Source organism: Sminthopsis crassicaudata, chromosome 1 (assembly GCF_048593235.1).
Source record: "Sminthopsis crassicaudata isolate SCR6 chromosome 1, ASM4859323v1, whole genome shotgun sequence".
NCBI classification, from domain to species: Eukaryota; Metazoa; Chordata; class Mammalia; order Dasyuromorphia; family Dasyuridae; genus Sminthopsis; species Sminthopsis crassicaudata.
In genome coordinates, this window is record NC_133617.1 from 437,442,872 (window position 1) to 437,461,458 (window position 18,587).

General features: G+C 33.7%; 1 protein-coding gene across 1 annotated transcript in view; it reads left to right on the plus strand.

Moving 5' to 3' along the window:
• The window catches only part of SMC2 (structural maintenance of chromosomes 2), a 53,618-nt gene that overhangs the window by 24,232 nt on the left and 10,799 nt on the right, over window positions 1-18,587 (plus strand). Inside the window, 8 exon segments of the mRNA XM_074280627.1 lie at window positions 41-179; window positions 1,598-1,717; window positions 4,200-4,404; window positions 6,857-6,992; window positions 12,905-13,029; window positions 15,841-15,908; window positions 15,910-16,035; window positions 18,004-18,147. Coding sequence (XP_074136728.1) covers window positions 41-179; window positions 1,598-1,717; window positions 4,200-4,404; window positions 6,857-6,992; window positions 12,905-13,029; window positions 15,841-15,908; window positions 15,910-16,035; window positions 18,004-18,147 — 1,063 coding nt within the window.

The following is an 18,587-nucleotide window of genomic DNA, read 5'->3' on the forward strand; positions in this document are numbered from 1 at the left end:
TCTCTCTCTAGAATTAATTTTTGTTATCTTTTGTGTAAAGGGATCCAGAGAAAAATTGGAATCGTAATCATGTAAAAGGCCTTGTTGCTTCTCTGTTTAATGTAAAAAATGCCTCTACAACAAAAGCGCTAGAAATTGTGGCTGGTGGACGACTCTACAGTGTTGTAGTTGACACAGAGGTAAATTGGTAGCATTTTTCAGTCATATGTCTTTTTTCATACTTATAGTTTTTTTTGATAAAGATGTAAAGTTGAAAAAAGTGTTTTTAACTTCAGCTCTTTTCTGTTAGGGAAGTAAAAGGCTTCTTGGGTTTTTTAAACACTTTTTAAGTGTGCTATATTCACAGAATCACATAATTTCTAGATTTGGAAGGGGGCTTTGGTGACCATCCATCCTGTTCTTGAAGGCCATCCCCATTATAACATACTTAATGAAAGGTTTTGTACTCTCTATTGATTATGTGTGGAAGACTAATCCTTTCTGAGACAGCTCATTCCCTTTTTAGAAGTTTTTCCTTTTATCAAATTTTAATTTTTCTCTTTGTAACTTCAATACATTGCTCTTAGGTCTGCCCTCTGGGAACATATATAGCAAGTCTGATCCTTCTTTTATTATAATTGTTATTAGTGACTCTATTGCTCTCTTTTGCTATGTCTATTCCCAAGTCTAATCTTTAGGCTAAACATCTTCAATTTGTATACCATTAAATAGCAAATGATTTAATATACCAAATATTGTGGAATCCTAATGATTAGAATAAAAATAACTAAAACTTAGGGTTAAGTATATTCATTAAGCAAGATTTAGACTAGAAGATATAGTAAATCCTAACACTTCTATTTTATATCTTAAAAGATATATGTTAAAATATATGTTAAAACATCTTTTTATTTTGTTTGAGAAAAATTAATTGAAAAGGTAGAATCACTAATTATACATGGTTGCTGTAACAAAATGTTAAAGGTGAAGGAATGTGTTTTCTAATAGGAAGTTTCATATGTACAAAAATTATAAATTACAAAAGAGAATTTATTTTGTAGCAAGTCTTATTTATTTTTGTTATGTAATGTAAATGAAATCATTAGAACTGTTTTTTATAATGACCCATATACCTGAATTTGGTGTTTATGCCCTGTTTCAGAAAACATGTTAGTTTTTATATTGGACAGAGTTTTTCCATTAGTTTGATGGTGTTAGAAACATTTTGTAAGGTTAATCTTCATTCCTCTCTTATTGCAAGGTTAAAATAAAAAAATCACATAGACATCATCACTTAAAAAAAACCCCAACAACTCCAGTTTTGGTTTTGAATTTAAAAAGTTTTATATTAATGCCTCATGATAATATGAAAGATATCCATTCCTTAATTTTTGGTTTCTGCTTTATGGTCCCCTAAAATATTTTGCTAAAAAAATAGAAAAGCAACATGCATCAACATGCATGATCAATATTATATGGAGGAAGGTCAGATAACTTCTTAGAAACATCATAAAGCTCATAGTTCTACCATATCGTTAAAGATAGAATTCAATTTCTCCTTTTGAATTTTTTATGGACCTTGAATTTTTTCCCCCATAATATGTAATATTTATTTTAGATTACAGGTAAAAAAATACTAGAAAAAGGTGAACTAAAGCGTCGGCATACTATAATTCCATTGAACAAAATTTCATCCAGGTGTATTGGAAAAGAAACTCTGAATATTGCTAAAAATCTGGTAAGTCTCTTATATATGTCTCATATGCATTTTGATTTTTATAACCCCTTTTCAAAGAAGCAGATGGCTTAATTTCAAGAAGATTTTGTTTCAAATTTTTCTTTTTAGTGTATTTTAAATATTTTATAAACCTGGAGTGCTATGTAAGTGGTGTCAACTGGTATCATTGTATTATTTAGAGAATAACATTGTATAGATTTGTATTACCTTGGGATTTCAATTATGAAAACATATAAATCCATAATCTCTTAACATCTAAAGTTAAAATATTTTTGTAATTAGTTATGTGAATTTTTAGCTATATTAATGAAATTGGCATTCCCCTTAGCTCTGTATGGCTTTTAGATGGCATAAAATTCTACCAAAAAGTTTTATAGTGTAATAATGATTAATTTTTTGTTTGATAGCCTAGACCATCCTGGATATGCTGTCCTATATTTTTAAAGATTTGATGCATGTTCAGAAATTTTAGATTTATTTTTTAACTTAAATTTTTTTTCTTTTTCTTTTTTTTTAAATTTAATAACTTTTTATTTTCAAAATACATACAAAGATAGTTTTCAACATTTATGCTTGCAAAACCTTGTTTTCCCTATTTTTCTCCCTCTCTTTTATCCCCCCCCCCATCCCCTAGACAACATGTAATCTAATATAGGTTAAATATGTGCAATTCTTCTAAACAAATTTTCACATTTATCATACAAGAAAAATCATTATCATTATCAAAAAGGAGAAAGAAAAAAGCAAGCAAACAACAACAAAAAAATTGAAAATATCATATTGGATCACCACACTCAGTCCCTGTAGTCCTCTTTCTGGATGCAGATGACTCCTCATTGTTGAAGAGAGCCAAGTCCATCACATAATCTTGTTCTTCCTGTGTACACTGTTCTCTTAGTTCTCTCACTTAATCAGCATCAGTTCATGTAAGTCTCTCCAGATCTTTCTGAAATCATCCTGCTGATCATTTCTTATAGAACAATAATGTTCCATTACATTCATATACCATAATATATAGCTATTCTCCAAGTGATGGACATCCATTCAATTTCCAGTTGCTTGCCACAACAAAAAGGGCTACTACAAAAATTTTTGCACAAGTAGGTCCTTTTCCCTTTTTTATGATACAGACCTAGTAGAGAAATTTAAAATTTTTTAAAATTATTTTTTCAATTAGAAATCATTTTTCTCTATCTTGTTCCTCATCTTCCCCCATTTAAATAAATAAAAAAAAAGTTATAGCCAATCAAAACAAATTCCTATATTGGTTATGTCCAGAAAAGTATATCTCATTCTGTATCTGTTTGGAGATGGGTAGCCTTCATCATCTTTAATCTGGAGTCATAGTTGGTCCATTTGTTGATCAGAGAAATTTTAGATTTATAAGTTCTTGGGAATTTGTTCATAATTATCAAAAAGCTGCTCATTCCTGCATCCCCTCACCAGATTTGCTTAGTGGAATCCATGCAATCCAATATAGTATGGCTGCCCTGTCTCCTCCTGCTGCTTAGGGTAATTTCTTCTACTCCTAGGTCACCATAGGGTAGTTCAGATGACCCAAATTTCAACACAGGAGTTGTGAAAAAGAAACAGAAAGATTGGGTAGAAGAAACATTTGGCTTAAAAAGAAGGTGTTAATAGACTTATCCATTTAAGCCACTTTCTCCTACCTCAGGTTCTAGGAAGCTGGTGAGTGAGTGCTGTGGATGCTACTTATTTTTATTCTTCTTGTGTTCTGACATACTATATTTTATGTAAAAGTGTTTTAACCAAAGATACATTTTATGTATGGACTTAAATAAAGCAAAGGAATGCTTTTTAAAAAATGTAAACTTTTAATATTAGTTTTTCTGAAGCTAGATTTGAAATCTGATCAGTAGAAGTTAACATAATGGCAGTTGTTTTGTTTAGAAACTGGACTTGGTGACACAAAAGCAAATTTCACCTTATTGTGTTTGCTGTGGATCTTTTTTGTTTGTTTTTTGTTTTTTTAAAGCATTAAGCACATTTGTGATTTTGGGAATCTTTTACTGTTTCTAGCATAGGAAAAACTAATTGATAAGAGACATAGTTTTGATGTGAAGCTCAATGTAAACTTCATAAATAGCATAAAATGCTCAGAGTAATTCTAAGCGAGATATGCATATATATATGTATATGTAAGTGCTTCTTTCTCCTAAATGTTAGTGCCCTCCCTCTAAGATTATTTTGAGGGGCGGCTAGGTGGTGCAGTGGATAGAGCACCAGCCTTGAAGTCAGGAGGACCTGAGTTCAAATGTGGCCTCAAACACTTAAGACTTCCTAGCTGTCTGACCGTGGGCAAGTCACTTAACCCCAAATGCCTCAGCAAAAAAAAAAAAAAAAAAAAAAAAAAAAAAAAAAAGATTATTTTCGAGTCTTTCCTGTCTGTATCTTGTTTGTTCATTGTTATTTACCCTCTTAGACCATGACTCTGGCCTGATAAGTCTTTTTTACTTGGCAGGTTGGTGCTGATAATGTGCATCTGGCCCTTTCCCTGATTGAGTATGAACCTGAGCTTCAGAAGGCAATGGAATTTGTCTTTGGGACAACATTGGTTTGTGATAATCTAGACAATGCTAAGAAAGTTGCCTTTGATAAAAGGATAATGACTAAAACAGTCACTCTGGACGGTGATGTATTTGATCCCAGTGGAACACTGAGTGGTGGTAAGGGCAGCTGTTCTTAGATGCTTTTATTTGACTACATGCCCATATTTTCCTTGGTAATATAAAGAAATCTTTGTGTTAAAATAGGAATGCTTTGTTAATATAGTATATTTGAATTTTTGAAATAATTGAAAACTTCATAACTTTTCATTGTATTGTTTTAATCTTAGTAACAGTGTTATGAGTTAGGCAGGTTACCTGTTTGTCTCCATTTTTGTATATAAGGAATTTCTGGCACAGAAGGACTAAAAGAGTTTTCAGTATTAATGATGACACTGGAACCTAGGTTTCTCAGTCTATTATTTAATCCAATAGACCTTACTACTCTGAATCTTAGAGATTAGAAAAATATGTTTTTTTTTGAGTCTCTTGTTTCATTAGTGTGGAAATTCTCTTATTCACATTTGTAATTTTTCTATAATTTGGTAGCCAGGAATTTTGCTCTTACACATAATTCCCAAAATCTAGATTTTCCTTACTCCAAGATCAACACTCTGAACTCATAAAGCAAAAGCATATGATTGGCATTTCAAATAGCAGGAAGAGCTCTGAGTACTGCATAGCTCCTCAAGGTAGATATATAATCTAGGCTCATTTTAAAGATTTATTTTGCATAAGGTTATAGGACCCATAGCTAGTATTTCACTGAAAAATAGTGAATCCTGTATAGAACAAACCTTCTAGAACTGTGGGTCATGACCCCATTGAGATCATGTAACTGAATGTGGGGGTCATGAAAAATTTGGCAACAGTAAAAGGAATCTGATATTCCACCAACATTTAATTATTTATATAAAATAAGCAAGCTTAACCATCTCATTGACATGTAAATTTGCTTTTGTTTTTAATAAATGAAAAAATTTATTTATAGCAAAGAATTGTTTTAAAATAAATTTCTTTATGATTTATTATCAGTAAATGTTGGATTTGTATACCAATTTTCTAAACCTATATACCTGGAGTGGTATAAAAATTTCTTGGGTGAAAAGGGGTCAAGAGTAGAAAAAGTTTAAGAAGTCTTGGTGTAAAAAATTCACCTCAAGAGAGTTCCTTTTTATAGATTGTCCCAATTTGTATGTTTAGAGATGCTATAGTTGATGTCTTTAGGGGTTAAAATGTTGGATATTAATTCATTAAAAGATATTTTTATTGTGAAATCGAAGATAATGCTGTATATGGAAAATACAAGTTCTCTTATTGCCTGTAATCTTGATGAATGATTTAAACTCTCTGCTCCTCAACTTCATTACTTTTAAAATGGGTGGGGTGAAGTGGGGGGAAAGATAGACTAGATTAATGATCTTCAAACTTTTTGGATTATTCACTGCTGTCAGAAAAAGATTTTTGAGCATCAAGATAGGTGTATTATTTGGGTTGGCGTGTCCTATTATACAAATAATTATGCATGTATAAAACTTTCATAAGAAATAGCAATTTAATGAAAATTTTGCTTTAGCATTATATCACAATACACTAATTTGAAGGTTTCTTTTTAAATTTAGTTTGTCTTGATTATAGTGTTTGTCATAGCTGAAAAATATTTTAAGATTACACAGATCTAAATAGGATAAATGCAAACACTTTCCAAATCATGATACTTATTTTTCAATCCCATAATACAAAAGTGTTCATTGAAGTTAGGTTGTTTCCCTGTTTGGGAATTGTGGGTTTTATTTTTATGTTTTTAATAAGTAGCTTCAAAATTCACTGAAATACTTCAAATACTTCATTTGCAAAACTTAAAAATGAGTTAGAAAATATTTTTTTCTAAGCTTAAGTATATAGACATTAGAGTTTTTATAGATGACAGCACATTATATTTACCTATAGAGGAGAGTAATTATCTGGAAGAGGGTCGTCTACAGTGTCAAGATGTTGCACAGAAGTCAAGAAAAATGAGGATTGAGAAAAACCTTTAGATTTGGCAGTTGGTAACTTGAATGAGAGCAGTTTCAGTTGAGTGAGTGGTCAGTGGTGGTCTAATCCTTAGGAGAATGGAAAGAATAGAAATATAAAAGTTTAGAGGACTAAATTTGCTGGGAAAGATAATGTAATGAGTTTTCTGCAGCTTGTAATCCATCTACATCTCCTTAACCTAAGATACTTTGTTTCCCTTAAAATAAAAAGAGGGTGGGACAAGTGAGATTGTGTAAATGTTAGTATTTTCCCAATGCCACCTTCATTACTTCATTGGGTTTGCACCATAATGGGGGAGGCCCTAGGAAGTTGTGTTGGAGAAAAATCCCATGACCAACTAACTGTTGTGAGGAGGAAGGAGTTTGGCCCTTCTTCATTGGTGACTTTCTTGGGGTTATATTATTGGAATTTATTGTGAAGATCATTATAGAGAGATGACTTGAAGTTTCCTAATTTTAAATTTTTACCTGTGATTTTATATGTGTCTTTGTAGATACCCAGTATCAAGCTCATCTTTTCTGTCTGTCCATAACAGGTGCACGGCCCCAGACTGCATCTGTTTTGACCCAGGCTCAAGAACTCAGAAATATTCAAGAAGAGCTGAAAGTCAAGGAGAATGAACTCCAAGCTATAGAAAAGGAATTAGCAGGTCTAAAAAACACTGCAGAAAAGTAAGGCTTCTTTTAGTTTAGCTAACATTGTTTTTCCCTTCAGGGATTTGAATGATATACCAAATGTTTACCTTTTCCCCTCCCTAAAGGGCTCAGTCAACTGGGAAAATTCATGTTCTTTTTGATTTTGAATGTTCAATAATTATCAAAAGGTATATCTATTACAAGAGAGTATGGTCTAGGCCACAAAGAACACTTGTGAGGGGACCATTTAAAAGAGGCTGAATTTGGAGTTAGGGCTGGATTTCCATTCTTGACTCTTTTGCTTCCTGCCTGGATGATGTTAGAAAGCCACCCAACCTCCATGAGCCTCGTTTGGCTCCTTTGAAAAATGAGGTCAGTGGATTAGCTGAAAGCTTCTTAAACTATAGAATGTGAACCCCATATGGGATCTCATAACTTAATATGGGGGTCGCAAATTTATTATCTGTAAAAGTATATATATATTTTACATACCCATCTTCCTGGGATCGAGTAAATATTTCTCAGGTGAAAAGTGGAAGATAGAAGAAGTTTAAGAAACCCTAGATTAACTGACAATAGTTTTTTCCAACTCTATATCTATGATACTTAGGCTAGATGTCAAAAGGAAGATGCTTAGGTGACCATGCAGGTTAACCTTGGTGAGCCTCCATTTGACAGATTTTGCAGTTAAGAAATAATTGCTAACTTGGATGAGATTTGTTTCAGTTGAGTGAATGGTCAAGGATAAGGAGGAGATTGAGTACCTAGGAAACAGGAAGGAGAGAAATATTCTGGGAGAAAAAAATTAGGAAAGTTCATAAGAAGGGTAATTTGCTGGGAAAGTTAGAATATATATTATCATATGAGGTCTTTGCAGGTTGTAACCTGTCTGGGTCTCCTAAACTGTAGGATGAATGTCAAGAATAAAAAGAGGGATGGAGTGAGGTAGAGTTAGCTTTGTGGGGCCAATATCTACCCTACTACCTTTATAGAACTCTTTTGAGAATTAAATGAAAATATGAGCTGAAAGCACTTTGCAGTGAGGATTCTGGGAAGATGATAGAGTAATTTGATAAATTTCAATCTTTCCCAATTTCCTTCACAAATAGAGCGAATTTGCACTTTTGGGCGAACATAGATTGGTGAAAAGCCAAGAAGACTTGAGGCTGTACTGGAGTCCTCCACAAGATCTGAAGAAAGGCCCTGGGCTGGGTTTAACCTGTTAGAAGTACAAACAACTCTGGGCTAGCTCTTCAAAAACATCCAGTGGGAACCGTGGGGATTGGCAGGTTGTGGCTTTCACCTCCTGTTGAGTAGGAAGTTGAATGGAGGAAGACAAAGTAAACCTTGGCTGATTGGGAACATGGGGCCCAGCTGTGCTGCTGAGATATGGCCCTGAGCAAAAAGGAATCAGTAGCCCAGGAGTGCAGTAGTAGCAGGGCGGGACACTGATGGCTTTGGGCACTTGCCGAAGGTTGCAGCTTTTGACTTGGGTTTCCTGGTAAAGGTGTGTGATATTGGAGAAACTGAAGCAAGATAGAGACCAGAGAGTTTTTAATATTTTATTTGGATTTCTGAAAGGGAGAGATTGTAATGGGGGCATGTTGCCCACAGGGCTGATGTCCAGAGCATCCAGCAGAATTTAAGTTCTCAATGACATATTTATATAGCTCAGCTAGCTAAACAAAGGCAGGGGGGAGGAGTCCAAACTCTGTGGAGCAGAATTTCCAGGCAGGGACCATCAATCCAGTTCTGACAGGTTGGGTAGTAGGACCTAGAATTTATGGTAGGATCATAAATTCTAACAAACTGGGAGTTAAGGAGGTGTCCAGCTTAGAGCCAGGAAGTCTGGACTCTCCCTATCTTGAGTTTACACATTGACAATTTATAACCTTAGAGTAAGTAGCCCTGAGTTATATCAGTCTTAATGAACTGTAGGAGGTTGCAACTAAGGGGATTGAGGCAGAACAGTTAGGAAAGCACCATTCCCTTTACTCCATAATTAGAAGTACTTACACTAAAACCTCTAATTGAAAAAAAGAAAAAAATGAACCAGCAAAAAAGAAAGTTTTACTATTGAAACATTTTATGGGAACAGGGAAGACCAGGATTTATCTTCTTTTACATTCAAAGGAGGGCACTTAGTTTAAAAAAAAAAAAAAAAAAAAAGAGCTTCTACCCCAAAGAGTAAAGTGAAATGGCTTGCTGCCCAGAGAGAATTTATAGAAAAACTCAAAAAAGAATTCAAAAATCAAATGAGAGAGATTGAGGAAAAACTAAAGAAAAATACTGAAACCATCCAAGAAAAATAAGAAGATTATGGGGGGAAAAAAGTTAACTAATTAGAAAAGGAGATATAGAGTCTCAAAGATGAAAATAACTATTTTTATTTTTTCTCATTAAAACTTTTTATTTTCAAAACTTAAGCATTAGCCCTTGCAAACCCTTGTATTCCAATTTTTTCTTCTCTTATCCCCATCCCCTTTTGGAAAGTAAGCCAATATATGTTAACACATGTTAAAAAAAATTAAATCCAGTATATGCACACATATTTATACAATTATTGTGCTATACTAGAAAAATCAGATCAAAAAGGGAAAAAAAATGAGACAGAAAACAAGATGCAAGCAAACAACAAAAAAAGAATGCTATGTTGTGATCCACCCTCAGTTCCCACAGTCCTCTCCCTGGGTGTAGATGGCTTTCTTTATCACAAAGTCACTGGAACTGGCCTGAATCACCTCATTGCTAAAAAGAGCCATGTCCATCAGAATTGATCTTCATATAATCTTGTTGCCATGTACAATGACCTACTGGTTCTGCTCCATTTCACTTAGTATCAGTTCATGTAAGTCTCTCCAGGCCTCTCTGTAATCATCCTGCTGATCATTTCTTATAGAACAATAATGAAAATAACTCTTTGAAAATTAGAATTGGGCAAGGGGAAGCCAGTGAAGCTATGAGAGACCAAGAAATAACAAAACAGATTATAAAGAATGAGAAAATAAAACAGAATGTGGAACAACAGAGCTGAAGAACAGATCAAGAAGAGAAAATATAAACAGTAATTGGATTGCCAGAAAGTTGTGACCAAGAAGAGAATCTTGACACAATAATATAGGAAGTAATCCTAGAAAATCCTAGAAAACTGGAATGCTAGAACATGAGGAGAAAATAGAAATAGAAAAAATCCACTGATCACCATCTCAAAGGTATCCTTTGTGGAAAACATATAGGAATAATATAGCCAAGTTTTGAAACCCCCAGACCAAAGAAAATATTTTGCAAGAAACAAGGAAGAAACAATTCAAATATACTGGAGCTACAATTAGAATTGTACAAGACTTATCAGCAGCAGTCTTATCAGTCTTATAAAAGACTGTAGATCTTGGAATCATATCTACAGACAAGCAAATGTATTATGGCAGTGGACAAAAATATTATATCTAGCAAAATTATCTGTAATTTTCAATGAGAAAAAACGGACAGTCAACAAACTTGCAGATTTTCAGGACTTTCTATCAACCAAACCCAAACTTAATAGAAAATTTAACATGTAAGAGCTGATATCAAAGAGCAATTTTAAGGAACTCAACATGGACAAATTGTTTATCTTTTTTTCTACACGGGAAATGTATACATTATGTTTAAGGTTTACATCAACAATAAGGCAAGCTCAAAAGAAAGATTGGCAGAGTAAAGGTAAAAATAGTAATTATGTTATACAAATGAGGTGCAGAGGAAGAAGACACAGAGGCATTAGAGGAGAGAGGAGGACTCTTAGTTATGAAAACCTACTCACATTGGGATTGAATTCAATAGGCAATATTACATATATATCTTGAAGGGTATAGCACCTCCAAAATCTATAAAGAAATAAGAAGGGAGGAATAGGGGATGGGGAAGCAAAGGGTAAGAGAAGAAGACAAAGTAAGCCAATATATCTTAACACATGTTGTCTCCAGAAACTGCCTATTGCTCTCTGGTCTAGAGGACAGACTTCTTCCTCTAGAGAGCCGCCTCTTGGCCCAGACAAGACTCTCCATTTCTCTTTTATCCTCCCAGAGAATAACGTGGGATAACGCAAGGGCTTCTGGGGAAAATTACTTCAACCAATGAACTTGCTCCTCCTAAGCATGCAAGCTCCACCCCCAGGAGTTCACAAGTAAAACTCCCTTTAAAGGCCGGAACTAGAGAATTGTTAAGTACCTACTTAGCACTTAGTAAGAACCTAATATCTCATTATCTCATCTGCATGTAGTAAGAACCTAACGGAGGAGTAAAGTAATAGTAAGCCAGGTTATAGAACAGAATCTAATGAAAGAGTCAGCAGGGATAGGAAAGACGTATGTGTGTGAGAGTGAGGGATGTGTGTTTTTATGAGTCTATGTATATATCTATGATGTGTATATAAATATATCTTTTCTTAACTGTAGCTTGCTTTAGGGGTGGTGGGCAGGATGAAAGACTTGTGTATATGTCTGTATGTGTGTGTGTGTATGTATATATAAACATATCTTTCTTAACTATAGCCTGCTTGGGGGTGGGTGGGGGCATAAAAGGGGAAAAAATGAATAAAATAAATAAGGGGTGCAGTAGACAACAAACAAACAGTTTTCAAGGAAGTAAAAACAGACACTCATGAATATAATTTCTTCTAATATATATAATCTCTTAAATTGGTATATGTTTTTATATATTTTGAATCCTTCCTGATGTTCTGGGCATGTGATAATTAATATTCTATTTCGTTTGTATTGCTTTTGTGTGTTTTTCTTTTTGCTTATTGTGCTTCTTCAAATAAAATAAATCTTTGGGGGAAAAAAGAAAGCACTTTACAGACACACATGGAATATGGTAGTGGAAACAATTTTGATGTTCATCATTTTTAACTTTTCTTTCCATAAATGGTTATGATTATAGAAATGACGAAAAGCTTATGATTAAAGCACCCAAGATGCTCAATATTAACTGTTACCTAAAATCATAAAGGCAATATTAATTGTTTTCAACATATTTACTCAATACAGGGATGATAACTTTGAGTGCTTTCAGCTTTTCCTATGTAGGTTGCTATTATGTTACCAGAGAAAAAAAGATTTAGAAACTCATACTTTAGGTATTGATAAGTGTAATTGCATGTTTTATGCTTAGAGATTTTTATTTATTGATATAGATTCTCCTTCTTAATAAAAATAGTGAGGCAATGTTTTCTGTGATAAATACTCCATGACATGTAGACTTGATGACACATTTGTATATTTGAATTTGTCTGGAAAGTTAATTTTATTTTGGGCATGGTCATTGGCAAGCACCTGCAGTCCCTGCAAGCACTTGTAGTCTCTGATACAAGTCTTTTTTTGTAGGGGAGGTAAGATTTGTCTTCATTTTGTTTTGCTATTCTAAATTAACCAATTTTAAAGATTTCCATTTTTAGGAAAATGTTTTTTAATCAGGATATTTTCCCAACTTTGCAAAGGCTGATAATAGTAGCCAACATTTATGTCCTATATGCTGGGCACTATGTTGAATATTTTATGATGATTAACTCATTTGCTCCTCACCACAATCCTGTAGTTGTTATTACTGTCTCCAATTTTGTTGATGAGGTAACTGAGGCAAACAGACATTAAGTAACTTGCCTGGGGTCACATAATAAGTATCTGTGGTCATATTTGAACTCGAGTCTCCCAGACTTCAGGCCTAGCACTCTGTTGTGCCATATTAGAGCCTATAAGACAGAGCTTTTGAAGAATATGCTGCTAAATTCCGTTCAGAATTACAGGTGTCTCAGAAATGTGAGTTTGTATTTCATATATTTCACATAGCCAATAGATTTTTGTCCACACATATTCAAGCTCATTTTAGTCATGAACATTTGATTTAGATGCATTTGTGAAACCCCAAAATGATCACTGATCACTTACTACAAATGGAAATTTTTTAAGGTATCGTCAACTAAAACAGCAATGGGAAATCAAGTCTGAGGAAACAGAATTATTACACACTAAGCTTCAGCACAGTTCATACCACAAACAACAGGAAGAACTGGATGCCCTTAGGAAAACAATTGGTAAGATGAGAACATTATGTATGTTATTTTGTTTCTGTTGATATTCTTTTCCTTTTTGTTGTTAAATCTTTCTTGTCAAGGCGGACCCTTTGTCAACCCTATTTGGTGTTTTCTTGTCAAAGATACTGGAATGATTTGCCATTTCTTTCTCTAGCTCATTTGATAGATGAGCCAGACAGGGTTAAGTGAGTTGCCAAAAGCTAGTGTATGTCTTGAATCCAGTTTGAACTCAGGTCTTCTCCTGACTAGCCCAGACATTCTATTCAGTGTGTCACCTAGCTTTCCCTTAAGTTTATATAAAATAAATGTTTTTTTCCAAGATTTAAAAGATGAAATTTTCATCTACAGTGTTAGCAATGTTAATGATAATTTAAAATACTTATTCAATTAATTTTTGGTATCCAAAATTTGGTCTCATGATTATATCTCCTGGGTCTGAACAAACTAACTTTTAGATTGAATTTAGGTGTACTTATTAGGGGTATTCATATATTTAAAATAAAATCTTTTCTTGGCTGCAAGTATTCCAAGTAAATTCTGTTCCCCCTCCCCTTTTTATTTTGAACTGAGGTAGAGGTAAGTCTTAGCAACAATTGGCTTTCAGGATTGTGGGGACAGCAGGTCTGTTTGATAATTTTTTCACTCTTTGAGTTCTTTAAGCTCCTTGAGGGCAGGAATCATTTTCATTTTGCATTTTGTATCTGCATAGCCTAGCACATTGTATTGGCCACAGTCTTGCTTGATTAATCCTTGTTGAATTGAATAACCTCACTCTGAATTGAAGCTGGCATCTTGGAAGTTCTGTTTTATTTTTATCTCTAGTGAATATATATATATATATATATATATATATATATATATATATATATATATATATATATATATTCTTATTTTTAAAGCAGGAAGAAAATTTGTTGCTCTCTGCTTTACTTGCTTTAAAAGATAGCCTCTGCAGCCTTCTGGTGGTGTTTAGGGTAAAACAAAAATATATAGGAGAAAATATTTTTATTTTCATTTTTTTTTAAAATCACCTTCACCCTGATCCTTCTTTATAAAGTTCTATTCTGCATTTCCTGGTGCCAGCATAGCATAAGTTTGATATGCCCCACTAAGCTAAAAGAGTTTCTAGTACAGTCCAGGGCTGGGCATAGATCCTGTCTGAGGACGAGCTTTGTGAAATTTACAAATTTCACAAATTCATCAGTTTTTTGAAATTCAGATCTGCTTTCTACCAGGAATTTTTATTTTATTTTTTTTGGCCATGGCAACTCAGAGCAATCTATTAAGTTGTGGAGGAATTAGAATCCTCATTGGTCCAAATTGTTGTCACACTGATAAAGTCACTGGTCATTAATGTCAAACAGTCAGCAAGCATTAATGAGCACCTTTTCTGTGTTGGGCACTGTGCTAAGTGATGAAGGCAAAAACATGGTCCTTGCTCTCAATGAGCTCATGTGCTCATGTGAGAGAAGACACTAGAATTGAGAGAGACTGCGAAATGCCTCCTGCAGATGGAATGTTAGCTGAGTTTAGAAGGAAAACAGAAACAAGGAGGAAGACTTTTAGGCATGAAGGAATAGTTAGTGAAAAGTCATGAAGCTAGGGAGGGTTATTTACAAGGATCAGCAAGTACACTAGTACAACTAGAACATAGTGTATATAGAGGAGAAAAGTATAAGACTGCAAAGGTAGGAAGGGGTCACAATGTGAAGAGCTTTTAATAACTAGCACTTATATAACACTTTAAACTTTTTACAAACATTATCTCATTTGAGCCTCACTACAACCATGGGAAGTAGGTATTTTTATTATCTTCATTTTACAGATAAGGAAACTGAGTCAGACTGTGGTTAAGTGACTTGCTTAGGGTCAAACAACTATTGAGTGTCTGAGGTGGGATTTGAATTCAGGTAGTCCTTATTCATGGTCCAAAGCCACTGATCCATGTAGCAGCTAATTTATGTTTTCAAAAAGGCTTCTTGGGACTTTTACATTGAGTAGAATGCAGTTTCTAAAATATCTTTTGCTAGATCTAGCCAGATTGAACCTGATGATGTGTTTTGCCACTTGAAGTATTTACTGAGCATTTTTCACAAAGAGCGGTTTTCTTTTCAGTTTAAAGTTGAAGAGTGTTGTAGAACTTGTTTTAATTGGTAAGAAAATGTTTGAACGTCCCTCCTCAGCTTCATTGTATTACCTGAACCATTTCCATTTCATTTTAGGTTTGCTCCTAACTAATTCTGTTTTGTTTAATATGAAGGGTGAAAAGGATCTCCCTACTTTATATTCACCCTGGCATCCATACCTTCTTTACCCTGTAGTCTACATTTGGTCTCATCTCTCAATTCCTTATTGCCTAAGGGCATAAAAATACACAGTATTTGAAACATTTGTTTATAGATAATTTGGAATTATAATTTTACTAACCTTTAGATATTTTAAGAGTTTATTTTTTATGTAGTGATTCCTAACCAGTTAGGAAAGATAATTGTATTGCACTGGAAAAAATAATACCTGTCTTCTAATTTCAAGACTGAATTTTTGAGCTTTTTCTGTTTTCATCTTGATTATTTAAAATTGTTTAAAAAAGAAGGGGCAGCTGGTGGCTCAGTGGATAGAGCACCAGCCCTGAATTCAGGAGGACTGGAGTTCAAATCTGGTCTCAGACACTTAATACTTCCTAGCTATGTGACCCTGGGCAAGTCACTTAACCCCAGCCTCAAAGAAAAAAAAAAGAACAAAAAAACAAACTAGTGTATTAAGAGGTTGTTTTTGGAATTGTAAGTCACTCTTCTTTAATTCTTGATGTAGAGAAAGTGAGGAAACCTTAAAAATACAAAGGAGATACCCAAAAAAAGGCTGAAGAAAAATTTGCAGTGGTTGGAGAATAAAATGAAAAATGCAGAAGCTGAACGAGAGAGAGAACTGAAAGATGCCCAAAAGAAACTTGATTGTGCTAAAAAAAAGGCAGATGCTTCCAGCAGAAAGATGAAAGAAAAACAGCAGGTAATGAATGTTTGATTTCTGATAGCTTTTATTGAAAAGGAAATAAATTTGTTGAAAGTATTTGATAGGGTAGAAAGTAGAGGATAGACAGATTTGTTTCATTCAATTTTGAGTTTTTAAAAATTTTTTAATTTCCATTAAAATGTTAAGTCTAAAAGTAGCTGTCTTCAAAAAGAAGTATCACACCAATCTATAGAAATGCCTTATTTTCTGAGTTATATGATAATTATGTATAATGCTTACATGCCGAAAGTGTGTTGCAAGTTTAATAGGAAACATGTTTTTGTTAGCTTGTTCAGGAACAGACTGAGGTTTAGATGATGGAATGGATTGTGCTAAAGAATCAATAATAATAATAATAATAATAATAATAATAATAATAATAATAAAACAAGAACATTTTAAAGATGAAAGTGATTAAGGAAAAGAAAAAGTATGTTGAGATGTTAGAGCAGATATTACTTAGGAGTATGTTTTCCCTGTGAATATTTGAGAAGTATATTGTGGTTTGGGTCCCTAATCTCGTTAATGTGGATATTCTTTCCAACTGTAAAAATCATAACTCTACCATGTATATGTAATTATTGCTCATGCCTTTGTTTAATACAATTCACATTAGTTGTAGTTTTCCTCCAATAAACTCCCTATAATAAAGAAATGCAGCTGTGCAAAATACCTATACACCATTGTGTGTTCTCAACTTTTTGTCTTCTGAAGGTGTGATGATGCAGTGCAGATTTTTCAGTGGGCATTTCCTTACCTTCTCATGCCATTGTCTGGATTCTTTTCTTCTTCAGTTTTATTTTCCTACTTGCTTCCTATATTTTGTGTGAGAATTTGCCTTGGGATTTTTCATTATTCTCTTTGATGATGTTTTGAAAATGAATGTGTACTTCAGTCTGGTGATGTTTTTGGTCATAGTGACTCTGTATTATAGTCAAGGAAATCAAGTTTTTTTTAGTGGAGGTGATTTTGGGATTCTTTAGACTTTGTTATGACTGCTTTCTATTGATTAAACTTCTCTAAGAAATTTTGGAAGATAATAGTCTAGAAGAGACATTAGAGATAATTTTTCTAACCTTATTTTATGGATGTGAAATGTGGAAAGAGACCCAGAGAGGTTAAGGATTTTGAGTTTGAGATCATACGAGTATTATTATTTCCCATTTTAAAATTCAGCTTCTTTGACCCCAAATTCAATGTTTTTTTTCTCTGTAGCATTCTGTCTGTGTAGTCACTGTCTTTTTTTTCCCCCCACCATAAATGATAGTGTAGTATATTTGCATTGCTTTCTTGTTCATGCTACTCTCTTATTGTGATCAAACTTAAGTTTTAAAAGATTTGCCAACAATTTAACTTTTTCTCCCCATGTAACTAATAATCTGAATACATTTTTACATAGCTAGATTTTGTACATTAAACTAGTATCCAAGTATTATCTATTGGAAAACATGTGGTTTGTGAAAAAGAAAAATTCAGAACTTAAATTCTGACTTTTCTTGCAAGTTGTATGTGATATTGGTCAAAACTATAGCTCTTGCATATACATAAAGTAGAAAGATAACACTAATCTTCCTTTCTGGCAGAAATGTTGAAAGAATAAAGAAAATCATAGGGGCAGCTAGGTGGCGCAGTGGATAGAGCACCAGCCTTGAATTCAGGAGGACCCGAGTTCAAATCTGGTCTCAGACACTTAACACTTCCTAGCTGTGTGACCCTGGGCAAGTCACTTAACCCCAGCCTAAAAAAAGAAAAGAAAAGAAAAGAAAATCATTAAAAAATGAATCCCTGATTTGTTTCCTGTTTTCCTTCATCCTTCCAAAGAAGCATTCACTTTTAGTATGTGAACACAATATTTTGCCATAAATTAATAATTAGCTTGAATAGTATTTACATCCTGATTTTTATATTGTAATTAAGGTACCAATCAATACTTCTGTAAATCCATATACTATTTTGTTTTAATAGGAAGTTGAAGCTATCAATTTAGAGCTTGAAGAACTCAAGAGAGAGCAGAGTACCTATAAACAACAATTTGAGGCTGTAAATGAAGCTATCAAATCATATGAAGAACAAATCAGTATTATGGCATCTGAGGTGGCTAAGAATAAGGTATGTTTGATTCACTGTGCAAATATTAAGCTCTTGCTCTGCAGTGTATTTGGTTAGTTGTGAAAACAACAAAAGTGGATAAGACAAGGTACCTACCCATAAGGAATTTGTAATCTAGTAGATAGATGTGATAAAATATACAGATAAATATAACATATAAGGAAAAGCAGAAATGCTAAGCTTTCAGCTGAGTATGATCACTTCTTTCCTGAAGCATTAGCGATAGCTTAGAGAAAAGGTAGTGTTTGACTTGAACCTTGAAGGAGGGGTAGAATTTCATGTTATAGAAATGGAGGGGGAAAGAGCTGGAGAGGAGGTAACCTACTGTTTAGGGAATGCTGTTAACAGAAACTCCAATGTGAGAAACCAGAACCAATTTGGGAATGGAGATTAATTTGGATTGGCTGGAGAGTATAAAGTATATTAATGAATGAACCGAA